The following is a 19,213-nucleotide window of genomic DNA, read 5'->3' as shown; positions in this document are numbered from 1 at the left end:
TCTTGGGAGGGTTTGTCAAATAGACTGTACTGGAAATCACCCATCCCTGGAGGAAAACTGACCCTAAGAGAAGGATGAGTCTGGTGTGGAGAGTCAGATTTAGCAGCAAGGATGGAGGACTGGACATTGAGTGGGGATGGCCACTAGAACCACCTAGACAGCTGCCCCAATCTCCATCACATACATGCCCTAAGGAAAAAGACTGGGTACCCATTTAAAAACTCTGCCTTCTAATTCTGAGCAGGATTCCACTCCCCTGCCCCAGGCAAGCTGCTATAGTACATCCTGGGCTCAGAGGGTGAAGAATAGAGAAGAGGGAACTGTTTGGGTATATGGCAGTATAGGGTGGGTACTGACCCACAGCAGTCCCCAGGGAATGGCTAGGAGCACCCAGAGAGGGTGGGGTTCACCTGTGAAGACAGCGGAGGGGTAGGCGTATTGCCTTCATTGACTGGGCTGATCCAAACTCCCTTCCAGAGGAGTTAGAGGACAAACTCAGTAGGAATTAAAGTCTAAAGTTTTTAAAGTCAAAGGACAAATATGAGTCTACTTGCATCCTGTCTTAGTCAGTTTGGGTTGCTATAAAAAATACTATAGACCAAGTGGCTTCAACAACAGGCATTTATTTCTCCAGTTCTGGAAGTTGACAAGTTCAAGATCAGGGTGCCAGTTGATTTGGTTCCTGGTGAAGACCCACTTCCTGGCTTGTAGATTGTATCCTTTTCACTGGGATTTTACATGGGAGAAAGAGAGGGGCAGAGAGAGAGAGAGAGAGAGAGAGAGAGAGAGAGAGAGAGGGAACACTCTGGTATATCTCCCCATTCTTATAAGGATGCTAATGCTAATCCCATCATGGGGCCCCAACCTCAAGACCTCTTGTAAACCTAATTGCTTCCTTAAGGTCTCACTTTGGGGGTTAGGATTTCAACAGATGAATTCTAGAAGGACACAAACAAATAGTTCATAAGATGCCTGTGACTAGGAAAGATGTCACCTGACATGGCAGAAACTTAATAATACTCTATTGTTTTATAATATTATTTCTATAAGATGATAGCTGGAAAACAGATATTAAGGGACATCTCTCTAACAAAAATATTGTCCCTAGGTATCCTTAGGGAATGAGTTCCAGTATTCTCTTAGACATCCAAATCTTCAGACTCTCAAGCCCCTTATTTTGTACATAACCTACACACATCTTCCTACATATTTTAAATCATCACTAGATTATTTATAAAAGTGAATGTAATGTAAATGCTATCTAAACAGATGTTGTACTGCATTACTAGGTTCCCTAAAGGACAAAAAATCTGTACATGTACAGTACATGTAAAATCAAAATAAACATTTTTTGATTTGTGGTCAGTTAAACTTGTGGATGCAGAACCAGTGGATATGGTTTCTCCTCTTGGTATTGAGTTTTTCTTCCTTCATCCTTTCTTCTTTATCTCTTGGTCTCAGTCCCTATTGGTTCCAACAAAAGTTCCCTGGTACCAGGTATGGGGGGACTTCAGTCCTGCTCTCCCTACACTAACAGCTCACATCTGACTCCCTTATTCAGGGCTGTGAATCTGAGAGGTGGGGCCTACCCTACTGCTTCTCCCTCCAAATTCTATTTCCATCTTAGGTAAAGAGTTCTTTTCCTGGACAATGAAACAAGATTGTGCAAAATAGCCCCTGAAGGCTGGAGAGAGCAGCTCCTGAAGACCTCCATGGACACCTTCACACTCTTTCTGAGGATTAAGTTCTTTGTCAGCCACTGTGGGCTGCTACAGTGAGTGCTGCAACTTGTTCCTTGGCTCCTTAAGGAGTTTATGCCCATCCCCTGGCATTATAGATAATAGGTAGGCAAGTGCTTTGGGACCGTAAATTACATATAAATGACAACATTTATGGTGATTAGTCTTCTCTTGATTTGACTCTAACATGATAAAATGAGAGGGACAATCAGATTTTGAGTGAGGCTCCAGTCAAAATGAAAACTTTTCTTTGTGTTTCAAACATAGGCTACTCAAGGCCTCTCTCCCCAAACCCCAAACATGCTTCTTTCTCCCTCTACACACAATCCAATGGCCTAGGAATGAGGCTTGGTGGAGAGAGAGATGGGTTTGGAGTTGGAGGTGGTAATTTCTTTATTCCTTTGATTATGGAAACACTACCTAACTGAATATCAGTTTTCTTTCTCCAACCACAGCAACAAACATTTCCTTGGGTGTGTGTGAAGTGCTTGGCACAGAGAAACCCTCACCACGGGAAGGGATCATGGTGTGGATGAAGGAGACCACACTGGTCTTCCTGGCTTGTCCTCTGGGTTCTATTGGATTATATCCTGTCTTCCCTTCTTTCCCCATCTCTCAGACTGAGAAGCCCTCTGTTGTAGTGTTCTAACCTCTCAGCATTCCACCCTCTTTATTTCTGCATTTCTTTGCTAGGGACAGCCTGACAAGGCATCAGTTTTACCTGCAGCTTCGTAAAGACATCCTTGAGGAGAGGCTGTACTGCAACGATGAGACGCTGCTACAGCTGGGGGTCCTTGCCTTGCAGGCTGAGTTTGGCAATTACCCTAAGGAGGTAAGAGTGGACACTTAGAACCTTTGCGTGAGGTCATTGGAGAAACTATAATGGGATGGGTAGGACTGTAGGAATGTGGAGACTCTGCTTTTGAGAAGTATTATTATTATCTACCACTGAGATTGGAATCAATTGCATCCATCCATCCAACCATTAACTTCACCCATATGTCCATTCAACATGCATTCAATGAGTGTTGTTTCTTAGGCTCTGGGGGATACATAGATAAACAAATCAAGTTTATGCACTGAAATGTAGTTCGAGTCTGATAGTTCCCTCCTTGTCTTAGTCAACTGTGCATTACTACAATGAAATAACTAAAACAGCCAACTTATAAAGACAAAGGGTTTATTTAGTTCACAGCTTTGTAAATTCAGAGTCCAAGATTGGGACTTTGGAAGTGATGATACCAACCTTGCAAAGTTGCTATAAGAGTTAGGTGAGTTAACAGTAGGTCAGTGGCAAGGTCAGTGTGATCTCTTATTAAGGTTGGTAATTATTACTGATGATGATAATAGAAACTCAATAAATACATAAATTATTGCTTTTAGGAGTGTTATGGTTTTGATGTGTTCTAAATGTTCTAATCTTCTAAATAAGAGATCACACTGACCTTTCCACTGACCTACTGTTAACTCACCTAACTCTTATAGCAACTTTGCAAGGTTGGTATCATCACTTACATTTTCTAGAACAATCTGTGATTCATGTGGTTAGTAATGTTAAAGTCTAAATTTGAGTACAGGTATGTCTTACTGTAATGCCGGTACTGATTTTGCTGGGATATACTCTCTCTCAAAGAGTGGATCAAATCTTGTTGGCCCAAGTCTTTGCCAAATCCTGTTGGTTAAGCAAAACTGTTTAAGTTTCGTTGATTGAACTTGCTTGTGATGATCCTCTTTTAGAGTCCTCAGGAAATTTAATAGAGGAGACTGGTTTCTCAAATTTGCAGATGCCTGAAACTAGGGAGGGATGATGATAATATATGTGTTTACCTAAGTAGGATTTAAAATAGGGATGCCAGGCAGGAAGGGGAGACCAACAAAGTAAACTTTTATAGAGAGAAGTATAGTATAGCTTTCAGTTCATGATGCACCTCATCTATGTTTAAAATGGAATAGACTTACCACAGACCTCAACAGGGAACTAGCGAGTGATCCAGCAGGTCACTTAATGTAAGGTCCAAATGATGGATCCATCTCCAAATGCATTAATAGGAACAGAGAAGAGCAAAGGACGTTAAGTTCCCACTGGTCTGTTCCCTGGCATTTAGCCAGTCTTTTTCTCTTTCTTTTTCTTTCTTTCTTTCTTTCTTTCTTTCTTTCTTTCTTTCTTTCTTTCTTTCTTTCTTTCTTTCTTTCTTTCTTTCTTTCTTTCTTTCTTTCTTTTTTTCTCACTTTTGCTGAGGCTGGCTTTGAAATCATGATCCTCCTGCTTCAGCCTCCTGAGCTGCTGGGATTACAGGCATGTGCCACTGTGCCCAGCTTAGCCAACTTTCTATCACTGTCACAAAATATCCAAGATGATAAACTTATAGGAGGAAAGGTTTATTTTGGCTCATGGTTTCAGTCCAGAGTCTCTTGACCCTATTGCTTTGGGCTTGTGGCAGCAGAGTACATAATAGCAAGTGTGTGGCAGAGCAGATCTTTCATTTCCTGCTGGCCATGAAGCAAAGAGAGAGACAGGAAGGGGCCAGCATTCCAATATCACCTTCAAGACATGCCTGCAATGACCTAACTTCCTTCCACTAGGCCCCATCTCCTAAAGTTTCTACTACCTCCTGATAGTGCCACACATTGGTGACCAAGACTTTAGTATATGGGCCTGGGGGTCATCTACAATCCAAACCATAACAACTGCTGGACTTTATCTCAAAGGATGCTCATCTGTTATGTGACAATAATTGGGTATCACTGGGGAATGTTCAACTTGGAGAAAGATGCTCTTCAACATGAGGCTGTTGAAGGAGGAGTCCAGAGCTCAAAAGAAAGAAATAAAAAGGTTTAATACCCCCATATTTCTGCCCCAGAAATCCTCAAAAAGACGTTTTAAATCCTTGATCCCAAGAACTGGTACATACATGGGCCTTGTATGCTTTCCCACTAGTGTCTGCATATTTATCACAGTCTTAACCCTCTTCCTAGCTGGCCTCAAATGCATAGCTTTCCTGTCCCATGAGTAGACTGAATCCTTCCCTCTACCCTCTGGGCCTTTTTACCATCTCCCCTATACCCTTAACCAGTGCTGATTAGTCAGTGCTCTCTTGATTTGCAAGTGACAATCAAATTCAGATTGTCTTGAATAAAACATGTCACTTTTTTTTTATTGGTTTGCAGAGTTAAAAGGTCCAGGTCCTTCCCTAACCTACCCCCTGCTATAAGCCTTCAGCCCTATAAAACTTACACGGATCCTCTTCTGTCTCCTCAGCCTCCAGGGCAGGAGTGCTTAGCATGTTTAGGGCTTCTGGGCTCCAGGGACTCAAATGATGTTTCAGGACTTAGACTTCTTGCATCTCTGGGGTGCATCTCCTCTGTCAGGTTTGCCTTCAGTGGCTTCCCACTTCCATCCTCCAGGCTCCTAGCACAAAAAGGGGAGGGGCTCTCTTAAAAAATGCCAGGGAAATCCTGGGCTCACTGCATTAGTTCTGATTGAGTCAAGTGTTCATGCTTAATCAATTGTACAGGGAGATGCCATACTCCGATTTTCTGGACTTGAATCTCATGGCTGCCCTAGAAGCCAGGGTTGGAGTTCACACTACACAAAGTGCATAGACTGAGAAGTAGGGATGATGGTTATGCATTTCTAGAAAGAAAGAAAGCAGTTATGCATGGCCAAAAATAAATGTCTATTACCTTTTGACACTAAATGGTTAGCAATGCTATATTCCTGGTGAGAAAAGGAGCCATGCTTAGTCAAAATTCTATCTGTTCTTGCATTATGGAATAAATTGTGTCCTTCAAAACTTATATATGGAGCCATAATCTCTAGTACCTTAGACTGTGACTGTATTTGGAGACAGGAGCTTTAAATAAGTGACGATCCAGATGCAGTGGCTCAAGCCTATAATCCCAGCAACTTGGGGGACTGAGGTAGGAGGATCACATGTTTGAGGCCAGATTTAAATAAAATGGACTAGGGATGTAGTTCATTGGTAGAATGCCCCTGGGTTCAGTCCCCAGTAATACACACACACACACACTCACACAGCAATGAAGTTGAAATGGGGCTATTAGCATGGGTCCTAAATCATTCTGACCAGAATTCTTATAGAAGAGAACATTTGGACACACCAGGAGGACCAGGGATGAGTGCACAGAGGAGGAAAGGCCAGGTGAGGACACAGAGGACACAGCAGGTGGCTATCTGCAAGCCAAGGAGAAAGAACTTAGAAAACAAAACAAAACAAAACAAATATGCTAACACCTTGATCTTGGACTTTTGGCCTCCAGAATGGAGAAAATAACTTTCTGTTGTTCAAGCTGCCCAGTTTGTGTTCTCTGTTATGAGCTGTAGTCACCATTGTATGTGGATGACTTCACAAAACTCTGTTTTCAATCCTCAAATGTGCATGGACTGGAGAATCAGGGGTTAACTTAGTCACGACTTGCCTGCCTCATCTCAGCGATAGGTTAAAGAGCAAAGACAGCTCAACAGTTAAAAATTGTTTTTGAGAACTGTGGCTTCAAATGTTTTGTGCCGTGACCCATAATTTTAAAAATGATGTCCATTATAATCAACACTAACACACACACACACACACACACACACACACACACACAAACATACACAAAACTGAAGCAAAATTTTCAGGAAATAAGTTGTACCCTTTCTACATGTGATGCACATTGATATTTCTTCTTCTATTCTAGTTTAAAAAATGCTGGTTAAGAGCCTGCCAACTGATTTCATGGCTCTCAAATGGTTTGTAGACTATGGTTTGAACAACACTTCTCTGACTGTACCAGTATTGCCTTGCAACAATTCCCAGAACATTTTTGGAAGTTGTTACCAAGTTCTGGAGTCTCCAAAGTCCCTCTGCATTCTCTCACACTGCTGTATGTTTCTTCATAGTATTTATAATCACCTGGCATGATAAATCCATTTATCAGTTTTATTTTCATTCTCCTTGCTATAATTTGGATCTTGAAAATCCTTGAAGGCCCATGTGTAAAGACTTGGTCTCCAATCTGTGATCCTTTCGTGATGCTATTGGGAGGCTTGAGAACCCTGAAGAGGTGGGCTAGTGGAATGAAATTATGTCCCTGGGTTTTGCTCTTGGAGGGAGTATTGGAATCCTGGCCCCACCTCTTCCTCTGTCTTAGTTTCCTGGCTGCCATGAGGTGAACACGCTTTCTCTTCCATACATTCCCTCCATGTCATACAGTGCTACCACAAGGCCAATGCAACAGGGCCAAGTGACCATGAAACTGAGCCAAAATGAAACTTTCCTCCTAAAAAGTTGATTATCTCATGTATTTTGTCACTATAATGAAAAGTCAATTAACATACTCCTGTTCGAATCAAATATGCCTGAGGGGTTTTGTTTGTTTTGTTCTATTCATTTCCTTAGAACCAAAGTGGTACCTGAAACACAGGGAATATGCCCAAGAGCTGTTGGTCTGAGTGGAAAATGAACTGAGTTCAGGCTACTGGACTGGATGGCACTATAGATAGACCATCCATCAGAAAAGTCAGCAGTTTGCTTGCCAGGGACTTGTAGTGCAATTCCCATTCCTATCCCCATTCTCCTAAGTCATGGAGACTCCATGGTCCAAGAGTTTGCTACATTTGGGACTTTATTTCTGCTACTGACACCAAACTGACCCAGGAAGGCAGTTCCCAGAACTAGCCTGGCTTCCTCACTCTCCTTCCTCCAGCCCTGTCAATATCTACCCTGGAGCTCCTTTCTGTCCTCAGCCCTAAGACTTGGGGGCTTGTGTCAGCCCTAAGACTTGGGGGCTTGGGTCAGCCCTTTATGCCTTTGTGTTGCTACATTTGGGACCCTTGGGAGGGTGCTCTGAGTTATTGGTGCCCCTGTGAATCTTCCAATTGTCTTTACTGTAGGCTCTAGACCACTCATGCATGTGGCTAGATTGGACGGGACAGGGTATTTTCCAGGGGCAATGTAGTCTATCCTTAGTAGACTCTAAGGTCAAGAGGAGTAATCCTAGAGTCCTGGAGTTGGACAGAATGGGGTTCAAAGCCTGACTATTAGTAGTTAGTAGCTACATAACTTTGGGCATCTCTGAGCCTTGACTTTTTCATTTGTAGAACGGAAAATAATAGTGCATATATAGTGTCTGGCACATAGCAATTTCTGTTGGCAAACTTTCCTTCCCTTTCCCCAGAATTAGGTATGCTTTAATATAAAATTACACAACAGTAAACCATCATGATGTCTATGGTTTCAGACATATGATGTGAAACCTGAGTCTAACTATAATGCTTAGAGACACTGCAGGGCAGGCCCACTGAGGGCACCTGGGAGCTTGAATAACACTTACTCAGGTTTAGAATCTTTCCAATGGCAAAATTTTCCCCAGGGTCCTAGAGGCCCAGTCCTGGCTCTGTATTACTATATATGCCTGTGTTCTCCAGAGAAATAGAACCAATAGGATATCTCTGTCTGTCTGTCCACCCATCCATCCATCCATCCTTCTACCTAGAGTTGCTTTATTATAAGGAATAGGTTCATGTAGTTATGGAGGCTGACCAGTCCCCAGTTCTGCAGTTGGCAAGCTGAAGACCCAGGAGGGCAGATGGTGTATTTCCAGTCTGAGCCCACAGGCAGAAAACCTGTATCCCAGCTTGAAGACAGTAAGGAAGAGAGTAGTTCCTTCTTATTTATAGAAGGGTCTGTCTTTTTGTTTTATTTAGGCCTTTAACAGATTGCTTGAATCCTACTATTATGGTTTGAATGTGTTCCCTCCAAAGTTCAGATTGGAACTTACTTTCCATTTTGATAGCATTAAGTGGGACTTTTTTGAGGAATGAACAAGTCACAAGGGTTCATGAAAGGTTTAGTGCCTTAAGAAAGGGTTGGCACAAACTAACTTAGGCCCTTCCCATTTTCCTTTGCCTTCCTCCATGTGAGGATGCAGCAGCAAGCCTCCATCTTGGAAGCAGAGTACTTAGCAGCCCTCCCTAGACACCAGTGCTGATGTCTTCTCAGGATCCAGAACTGTGATAAATAAATTTCTGTTTTTCTGTAAATTACTCAGTCTGTGGTATGTTGTTATGATAGCACAAATGGGCTAAGACACCTGCCACATTAATGAGGGTGATCTGTTTTATTTAGTCTGCTAATGTAGATGTCAATCTTGTCCAAAAGAACCCTAAGGAACACACCTAAAATTTGACCAAATATCTGGGCATCCTATTGCCCATTCAAGTTGACACACAAAATTAACCATTATGATGCCTCATTCTGTTGATCTCCTGTGCCTATCCAGTTTCTGTTTGACCCCATTTTCCTTCTGCTTCATCTGATCTCATTCTCCACTTATGACTCCCCACCCCCAAATCCTGCCAAGTCTTAACATTTCTGGGTGCCACTAGGGTCCAGAGTATTTCTGAGATGTTCTCTGATGCCCACCATGTGGCTCCCAATGCAGACCTTTTACCTTTTTTGTGTGTATGAAGGCAATAGGATACACAAAACTAATTCATTTATACATTTACTTGCTTAGTCCTAATTTATGGACTGCCTGCTTCATGCTTAGCACCACCTAATCCTTAATTAACCCTGAAAAGCTAGGTTATTTGCATTTTCAATTGAGAAAACTGCAGCTCTATGATGTTAGGTAAGCCAGTGAGAGGTCAACCAGGACACATTTCTAGAACTTTGCTACACTATGCACCAGAAGCTGTCGTGGGAACTTCAAAGGCATCAGGGAGGGGAGATCCCTTCTTTGTGTCATTGAGTGGGCGGGAGGAGGCCAGTGTACCCAGGAAGCTTCAGGTTTTTCACCATGGACTGAGCTTAGGTAGCCATCGGGCTGGTTATGTAACATGTGTCACATCAGGGGGAATTAGTGTGCCCTCCTAAGGGCTTATATTTTGTTTGATGAGTGGTTCTGGTGCTGAGGAAAAAAAAAGATTAGCAAGCCACTGTTGTGAAAGATTGGGAGCCCCTGAAGAATTTTAAGCAGGAAAGTAACATGATTACATTTGCATTTTAAAAAGGAAGACAAAGGCAATTTAGTACAAAAATAAATCTCCTTAATCACATCATCATGGCAGAACAACCTTCCTCTGGGCATATTCTCTTCCAGCCTTGATCACATGCAGGGATTTTTATACAGTCGTAAAGATTGCCACATTCAATTTGTAGTCTGCTTTCTTACTTCATAGTGTATGTCTTCTATGGCCTTCCTGATGATCATTTATAGTGACTGCGTGTTATGAGTCCACAGGGCTGGGTCTGCCTTCACTTGTCCATTCTCTTACTCTTGGGGATTCACCTGATACTGCCATGTAAGTGATAATTACCATTATTATCATTTGAATTGCTTCTGATCTTCTTTTATAAATGAAATAGTAATGAATGTACTTGTGCCTGGAGCCTTTTAATTCCACATAGACTTCTTCTTTTACATATATTCTTGCAATGAGATGCTGGGTTAAAGATTCTAAAGCCTTTTTTTTTTTCTTTTAACACCCAAGTGTCTTAATAGGCTATTTATTTACTCTGGTACTGGAAATTGAACACAGGGGTGCTTTACCACTGAGCTGAGATACATCTCCAGCCCTTTCTATTTTTTTTTATTTTGAAACAGGATCTCACTAAATTGCCAAAGCTGCCCTTGAACTTGTGATCATTCTCCTCAGCCTCCAAGTCACTGGGATTGTAGACCGGCACCAACACAACCAGCTTAATAGACATTATTTTTTTAGAGCATGTGTTAGTCAGCTTTCCATCACTGTAACAAAATAACTGAGATAATCAACTTACAAGAAGGAAAGATTTATTTCATATTAAGGTTTCAAAGGTTTCAGTCCATGGTTTCTTGGTCCCATTACTTTGGGCCCATGGTGAAGTAGAACATCATGGTTAGGGGCCTGTGGTGGATCAAAGCTACTCACCAGCTGGAGACTGGCAAACAAAAAGACAGATAGAGAGGAAGGAGCTGGGGTCCCAATATCTCTTTCAAAGACAACCCCCACCCCAGTGACCTAACTTTCTTTCACTAGGCCCTACCTCTTAAGGGTTTTACCTACTCTCAATAGCACTACAGGCTGATGACTAAGCCTTTAGTGTATGGGCCTTTGGGGACATTTAAGACCCAAACCACACCAGAGCAGTTTTATGTTCATGGAAGAATTGAGTGAACAGTACAGAGATTTCCTATATCCCTTAGCCCCTACACACACACACACACACACACACACACACACACACACACACACTATCCCTTTATAAACACTACAAACCTTATGCACCAGAATGCACATTTCATAACCCAATGAGCCTACCTTAACTAAATGCTATTACCCAGAGTCCATAGTCTTGGGTTCACTTTTGGTGTGGTACATTTTACAAGTTTTGACAAATGTATAAAGATGTATATCTGCCATCATAGTATCATGTAGAGTAGTTTCATTGCCATAAAAATCCTTTGAGCTCTAGGTCATCCCTTCTTCTACCTAAACCCTGACAACCACTGATCTTCTACTGTCTTCATAGCAGAATGTAATACAATTGGAATCACACAGCATGTAGCCTTTTCAGATGGATTTCTTTCACTTCATAATATGCATTTAAATCCCCCCATGTCTCTTCATGTCTTCATAGCTCATTTCTGTTTAGCTTGAAAAATATTTCATTGTCTGGATTTACCACAGTTTATTTATCTACTCACCCACTGAAGGATAGCCTTTGCTTTCAAATTTTGGCATTTATGAATAAGGTTGCTATAAACATCCATGTGCAAGTTTTTGGTTTTGGATTTTGTTGCTGGGGATCAAACTCAGGTCCTCATGCATGCTAGGCAAGCACTCCACTGCTGAGCCACATCCCCAGTCCCCTGTACAGGTTTTTCTGGGGACATAGGTTTTCAGGTCTTTCAGGTAAAATTCCAGAGGATGTGGTTACTGGATCCTATGACTAGAGTATGGTCAGTTTTGGAGGAAACTGTTAAATTCACTTCTGAAGTGGCTACTCTATTTTGCATCCCTTTTGGATCTCCTGTTGCTCCATATCCCTACCAGCATTGAGTATTGTCAGTGTTGCAGATTTTGGCCATTCTAATAGCAACCTAAAACACTTTTTAATGCATGAGATTGCTGAGCAATTTCTCTCCCTTTGAGTGTCTGCACTCAAAGAACCTGGAATCTGCATGGGCCAGTACCAGGCTGGAGGACTCTCAGCCCACCACCATAAGGTGGTAGCACAGTTGAAGTGTAAGATGTAGCATACATATACTGTTCCATTTAGGTCCCCTTGTCAGACAAATTCACCTACACTCTGCCTAGAGAAGACCAGATTCTTCCAGTTTCCAGCTGTTTCCTTGTATGTAATTGCCTTCAAAGCTGGGGGCAATGGTTTTCTCAAGGGTACTGAGAAAATCATCCTGAGACCGTAGAAAGTTGATTCACAAACATAAAAGCAGGGTCAGTTTCTCTCTCTGCCCAATCCTGCCATCTTCATTCTTTTTTTTTTCCTTTTTTTTAAATTTTTTGATTCTTTGTACACAAATGGGGTTCAAATTTCATTTCTGTGGTTGTACACAAAGTAGAGTCACACCATTCATGTAATCATACATGTACATAGGGTAATGATGTTTGTCTCCTCATTCCATTATCTTTCCTTCCCCCACCCCTCCTCACATCTCATTTCCCTCTACACAATCCATCCATCCTCCATTCTTGCCTTATTCCCTCCCTCCCATTATGTATCATCATCCACTTATCAGAGAAGCTGCCTTCATTTTTTACAGAGCACCCTGAGACCACTCCTACATGAACTTCAGCATTCTTTTCTCTGTCCGAGTCTGTGTCCAGAGAACTCAGTATCAGGTAGTGGGTGACCCTGACCTTCCAGCCTCTCCCGGAAGACTGTAGCCTCACTTACAATAGTGTGACCTTGCATCAATGAAATGATTTCCTTCCTCATGGATCTTGGCAATGGCAGTAATACTGCCTCTTTGCAAATTTATTGTAAGGATTGCTAGTCTACTGAGTTCTAAAGACCACCTGGCATACAAAAAATACTTCTAAATGGATGACTCTTTTCTTTTCTCCTTTCTATTCATGTCATATGGTTTACCCTGCTAGCAGATGATGTTCTCAGTGGGCACCTCAAAGAAGCAGCCTTGTCATGGGGCCCTAAAGGGTTTGTGACTACAGACACATTTCTTTTCTGCTCATAGTCCCACAGAAGACATCTTGGTTATGCTTCTTTCTTCTGCATCCTATTTACAGCCAACAGAAAGTAAGACATATTTTCGAGTTGAAGATTACATCCCAGCAAGCCTGATAGAGAAAATGACTGCTGTCCAGGTCCAAGTTGAAGTCTCAGAGATGCACCGACTCTGTTCTGCACCATGGGGAGAGGATGCTGAACTGGAGTTCCTAAAGGTAAGATCGTGGGACTCTAAGAGATGTGTTGGTGCTCAGGGGGATGCAGCAAGTGTTCCCTCCTGAGGCCTTCTCTGGGGACCAGATGGGCTCAACCTGCAAAGTAGGTGCAGGCCAGAATCTCAAACTACAGGAGGAAAGAAACCTCCATTGGCTCTGAGGGGATTGGAGAGGTTTCTGGAAGCAGGTGGCATGGGAAATTAACTCCAAATAGGATTTGACAGGCTAAGGTGGGTGCTATAGGGCCTATCTTCAAATTAGAGCAGCATCATTGACAATTTTCTGCAGATAGGGAGACCACATTCCTATGCATGGCACCCAGGACAACTGAAATACAAAACTGTGGCGTGAGTCCTAGCAAAGTCATTAGAGGACTTCTAGTGTGCAGACTTGGGGTATCTGTCTTCAGAACAACACAGCTAGTGGTCCATGCTTGGGAACATAGCTCTGTTCCACTCTCTTCATCCCTCAAGTAAAAGCAGCAACATTTCAATGTACATAAATTCACAAGCATCCATGATGACGACTACCTTTGCTCACTCCACAAACTCTGCTCACTGTGGGTCAGGTACTGTGGGAAACGGAGACAAAAACATGTGCTCCCTGCTTCTGCTGAGTTCCAAGTTCTGGGTTGATACCACATAGTCAGAGGCAGGTAACACTGTGATAAATGCATGTGAGAACAAGAATACCAATGATTCTCAGTCAAGATGGTGGGATTGGGGGTGAGGAGTGAGTGATCACTTTTCCTTGCAGGTGCAGCTGGGGGTCTATGAAGGGGGTCCTCTGGATCCTTCAGGACAGGATATATGACTGCACTTTTAGATTTGGGGAGCAGTTTCAAAAGAAAGCAAGGAAAATTATGTATTTTTCTGTACATGAGGCCTCCCGACATGAGCAGAAATAGTATGTCCACATTTTCATGACTTTAACAGTGATGAATGCTTGAAAGAAAAACTACTGAGATGAGACCTGACCTTTTCTCTTGGCTGGTCATTTGGCAGAACCCTCCCAATGATATCATGGGTCAACCTGAAAGGGTTTCATTTGAGAAGCCCCAACAGAAACACACTTGCTACATTCCATAGTCCAGTCTTCATGTGGGTTTCCTGTCAAGAGAATGTAGCATTCCCTTGATGAGGGACAAGTGTGGTCTTTAAAGCTCTCTAATGGTAAGTGATCACAGAACCAAAAAACCAAGCTGAGAAGCCACAGACTCAGCCCATTGGGAAATTTTCTTAGGGTAGATACTCTCTGCCATCCTCTCCCAAGCCCAGCTTTGTGTGCTAGGCTCACTGTTTGTGTTCCTCCTTTCCATGATTGAACAATGAAAAATGATTTTAAAAGCAGCCATCTCAGAAGCAAAAATGCAGAAAACATGTTTTCCCCAGTCTTTCACAGGAAGCCCTGAATAGATTTGATTTCATTTGCATGCAATCTTCATTGTATCAAGGAATACTCTGGCTTTCCCAGTTTCCCCTGGTGGACTGGATTGAGTTGCTGATGATGTAGACTGCTTGCCCTTGGCACAGAGAGATGAACTAGACAGGGCTTTGTTACCCCAGAGCACACTGGGACCTTCCTCATTAGGGTGTGAGTGTGTTGAAACAAATCCTTTTTTCTCTTTAATTATAAAAGTAAACATTTTCCATCATTCTGCCCCTTGGAGTTAGTGCATTTACATTTTTGTATATTCACCCTCCTCTCTTATTCTATGCATTCAAATGTATGTATGTATGCACATATTTAAAATGAACATATATTTTTTCCAGTATGGGACTGTTGTAAACAATACTGAGATTAGTATTTTTTTATATAAATCTTTAGCTGTATTTCTGCTTAATTTGTTAGGCATAGAATCTCTTGAGTGGAATTACAGGTTGATAGTAACAAGTAGTTTAAACATTGCTAAGACAATGTGCAGTATATTCTTTTCTGGGTATTTCTTATCTCTTTTGCTAGGCTGTAAATGCCTGGAGGGCCCTAGATCCTTAGAACCTATAGCAGAGATCAGTTACTCTATAAATAGTGCTGGATTATTTAATCATAGCTCCTCATAGCTCTTTTATTTTATTAAAAAAAACTCAAAAACAATCACGATGCCTAACTCTGCTGGTTCATCATCTCACAATAGAAGCAGACTTGGCAGAAATCCAGGGTGGGGGTAACACTGAATACCATCTTCTCTCTGGAAGATTCACAGCTACAGTAGCATATTAACCCCAGAACACCCTGTTTAAGGTTAACTCACTGTTTTCTAGACTTCCTGAACCACAGACCCATTTTCCCACACAACTACAACTTGTGATATGTAATTAAATGATTTTGGTTTTTTAACTGTTGAACTTATACTGGTTGTATCCTGTATTTTTCGCTACTTAGAATTATAACAAATGCATTCTCCAGATAATTGCAAATGCTTTGTAAACATCCTTTGTAAGAGCTGCCTGATACATCACCCATTTTAAGGCAGAGTTGTCTTTAGGACACTATGCACTACCTGAGGGCTAGTCTCCTTAACCTTTCCTGGCAAGTCTGCACTGAACAGAATTCTGAGAAGGGATTGTCTTGATTAATCAGCATGTTTTCTTAGGAAGGATTCTAAAAAGTGGAATTATAGGGTTAAAGGATATGAGTTGCTGTGAATCTCTGAGCGAACACCTAGAAATAACAATGCAATTGTTTTCAACAGTTTTTGGTAAAGCAATTGTGCTCCATGGGCTGGTGGACAGGATCACCTGGTTCCAGTCTCATTTTGATGTCTGCTGTCAGGACAGGGGACCCTAGTAGGATGGCCCTTATCACATGAAGACGAAATGACCCTTTGAGAAGGAATTAGGCAATACCCATATTGGATGAATGACACCATGGGAGATTCCCTAGTAGACAGGGGGCAGAGACAGATAATGTTATTTTATTTCTTCCAGGCTTAAGATGCCCTTGAAAACATTTTGTATATTTATGATTCCAGGCTTTCTATATCCCCTGTCTTTTAGTTTAGAGTGAAGACTCAGGAACAAACAGTCTCACATGAACATATTCCTGGTCCTGGCTCCAAAACAGAAATTTTGGATGATTACTTGGATCAACTAAACAATTTGTCTTTCAGATATATTAATTGATGCATTTGCCCTTGGATATTTTTACTAAAACATACTAATACCAAAAGTTAAAACATCATATTCATTAATAGAAGGTTGTTCTGATATATGTAGTAAAAGAGAATTGAAAGCATTCTTTCAGATTGATTTTGCCACATAAAAATGATCCACTGTATCGACACCAACTGCTTTCTTGGTCCTGTACTTTGTTTTACATTTATTTTAATAGGACTTGATGTTTTGGGCATGCATGCCAAGAGGTGACATGAAATGGACCTGAAATTTGATCTTCTTGGAAACCAGGGAAAGGTTGAATATAGTTATCTGCAGCATATGAATTCAAGTGAATGGTAAAGCTAGGCTGAACTCCGCATGGCAGCACAGTTTGGGCAGAAGGGTCACCAATAATTTCCAAGTAACCAGTAGCTGATCAATGGGTAGTAGATACCAAAGCGTTTATTTCCCTTTCCTGAACACAGCTATGATGACACTTGGTTATGTGGCTAAAACAGGAATCATTAATTTGCAAGTAATGATCTGGACCATCAAGCTGTATCAGATACAGTGTAAAGCAATACTTGTATGCTTTGCAGCTATTCTTATGGCATAAGGAAGTCATAGAGACAGTAGATACTACTGTTACAGGTATCAACCATTTCCTACTGAAATGAAATTCCTATAACAGTAGTATCCACTGTCTCTTTGACTTCCTTATGCCATAAGAATAAAAGATGAAGTGGCATTTTCAGGGAAAAGTTGAATTTTGTTAAAAAAAAAAAAAACTTTCACTTAACTGAAGAATCTGAAGAATTTGATCTGTAGGGACAAATTGTTCAGTTGACCTGATTACTTAACCCTTTTGTGCCTCCATCCTCTCCTTCTAAAAGAGGTAGCTATGCCTATCTCTTAGGATTGCTGTGAAGATTGAACAAATAATGAAATAAAGCATGGGAAATGCTTAGCATAACACTATCATTTAAGAATGATACCAGTACTCAAGTATTATAACCCTCTCAGTATAATTAAAAAATAAATAAACACTAAGTGATTAGCAAGTGTAAGCAAGTCTAGCAAAGGCATTTGTAGTCTCATAAAAACTAATGCTTTAAAATGGTTTTTTAAAGAAATATCACATTAAATTCTTTAAAAGAATTCACTTTATTGTTTAGGGGGTGACTCTACTCTGTCATACCTTAATCACATGCCCAACCTGGTCACTGGTTATTTCAACGTCTGTGCTCAATAAATACTGTTTTGAATGATAATGAAGATGACATGTCTCTCGAAAGTTAAAAGAAGAGTCTCAGCATCCAGAAATTTATTTGAAACCATGTGGAGAGTCATGGGATCTACAGGGATTATCACCATCTGCAGAGATTATTTATCAACAGATGGAGAGCGGCCAGCAATGAACCTGAGAGAGACAAAAGCTGTAATTTGTCCCTGCTTTTGTGACTGTACTTGGGGGTGAGAAAGATTGGGTAGGACATGGTACTCTCTGCTAGGGGGTAGAGATGAGGTACCAGATACCACCAATGAAACCCTCTGAGAGGATTGCAAGTGCCTGGAGCAAGATGCCTTGCTGTGGGTCCATGTGCATCATCAGGATGACAACTGGAATCCTCTGCCTGGTGAAGATAAGATGAGAGAGACCAGGATAGAGACGTAACTACCATTCAGACATAAAAACACGTATGTGAATTTATGTCTTAAATTCTCTTAAGAATTTAGTTGGCCAGATGCAGTCTCCAACTCTGATTGACTCTTAGCCCCCTGGCAAATTCAGCTTCCTGGTAAACTGAGAGATCTGGGACTGTGGGGGATCCTATGAAGGCATTGCTGCATGGTAAGAAATACTAAAGTGATGGGACATTTTCTCTGCAAGGTGCTTATGGCTCATCTTGGTTTGACACTTATGTCAATGATTCAGAAGTTTGCTTTCTGTGTCTGAGCCTGTGTTTTTCCATCTGTAACATAAAGAAGTTGGACAAGATAATGCCACAGGTGGCTATGATTTACACAATTGGAAAAAGGAATTACTTAACTTGAGATGTTCCAGGAGAGCCTCAATTCCAAAAACACGTGTTCAGAATTATTCTTTTACTGTCATATAATTGTGTTCCCAGTGTTGCTTAAGGACTTCCACAAATAAAAGATTCAATGAGTTAAAACACACTACACACACGTCATCATATCAGAGGTGTGGGTATGTTTCATAAGAAAATGTTTAGCTGGGTGTTTCCAGACTTACTGGGTGATAATAGCTATCTATTAATGTATTTTTCCCGGAATGGTTTGGGCCCATTATTTTAAACCAGCATGCCTATCTCTCTTAAATGGAACTTTTTCTTGCTCTAGATCACTCAGAAGCTCCCAGAATATGGAGTGCTGGTTCACCAGGTTTTCCCAGAGAAGAAGAAACCAGAAGAGGAGCTGGCTTTGGGCATCTGTGCTAAAGGTGTCATAGTATACGAAGTGAAAAACAACAGCAGAATTGCAACTTTACGGTTTCAGTGGAGAGAAACTGGGAAGATCTCAACTTATGTGAGTGTAGCTTAGTTGATAAATTACCTGTGCTTCCTTTTCCTATGATCTGCTGCCCCTTTAAAGGAGCCACCAAACATGCTCACAGTTCAGCCTTAAGTTAACCTGCATACTGATACATGGGGTTGGGGGCGTATATGGAAGAAGTCTACTAGGTAATTTTGGGAGGTCTCCAGGAAGCCAATTCTTCCTACTATCCCTTGCCAGTGCCCTCACAAGTCCTGATGAAGGGTCTTCAGTCTTCAGCCTAAAGGGTTTTCCTTTCCCTCTAGATAAAGTTTCCCGAAATTGGGGAATCCATCAATGTTGAGATCAAGTTTGGAGGTGGGAGATGGAGGAGGAGAATAGATTGCAGGTTGAATGGAGTCTGCGAAGTTTGGAAACTTCTTCTTCTTCCTCTTCCTCTTCCTCTTCCTCTT

At 41.5% G+C, this 19,213-nt stretch overlaps 1 protein-coding gene across 1 annotated transcript in view; it reads left to right on the top strand.

The window, feature by feature from the left end:
• Frmpd2 (FERM and PDZ domain containing 2) overlaps positions 1-19,213 on the top strand; it is a 138,577-nt gene that overhangs the window by 56,802 nt on the left and 62,562 nt on the right. The window contains 5 exon segments of the mRNA XM_047553810.1: positions 1,241-1,245; positions 1,636-1,774; positions 2,433-2,571; positions 12,994-13,149; positions 18,609-18,794. Of these exon segments, the coding sequence (XP_047409766.1) occupies positions 1,241-1,245; positions 1,636-1,774; positions 2,433-2,571; positions 12,994-13,149; positions 18,609-18,794 (625 nt within the window).

Source organism: Sciurus carolinensis, chromosome 5 (assembly GCF_902686445.1).
Source record: "Sciurus carolinensis chromosome 5, mSciCar1.2, whole genome shotgun sequence".
Lineage (NCBI taxonomy): Eukaryota > Metazoa > Chordata > Mammalia > Rodentia > Sciuridae > Sciurus > Sciurus carolinensis.
Note: the sequence above shows the minus strand (reverse complement) of the source record. Positions and strands in the feature narration are given on the sequence as shown.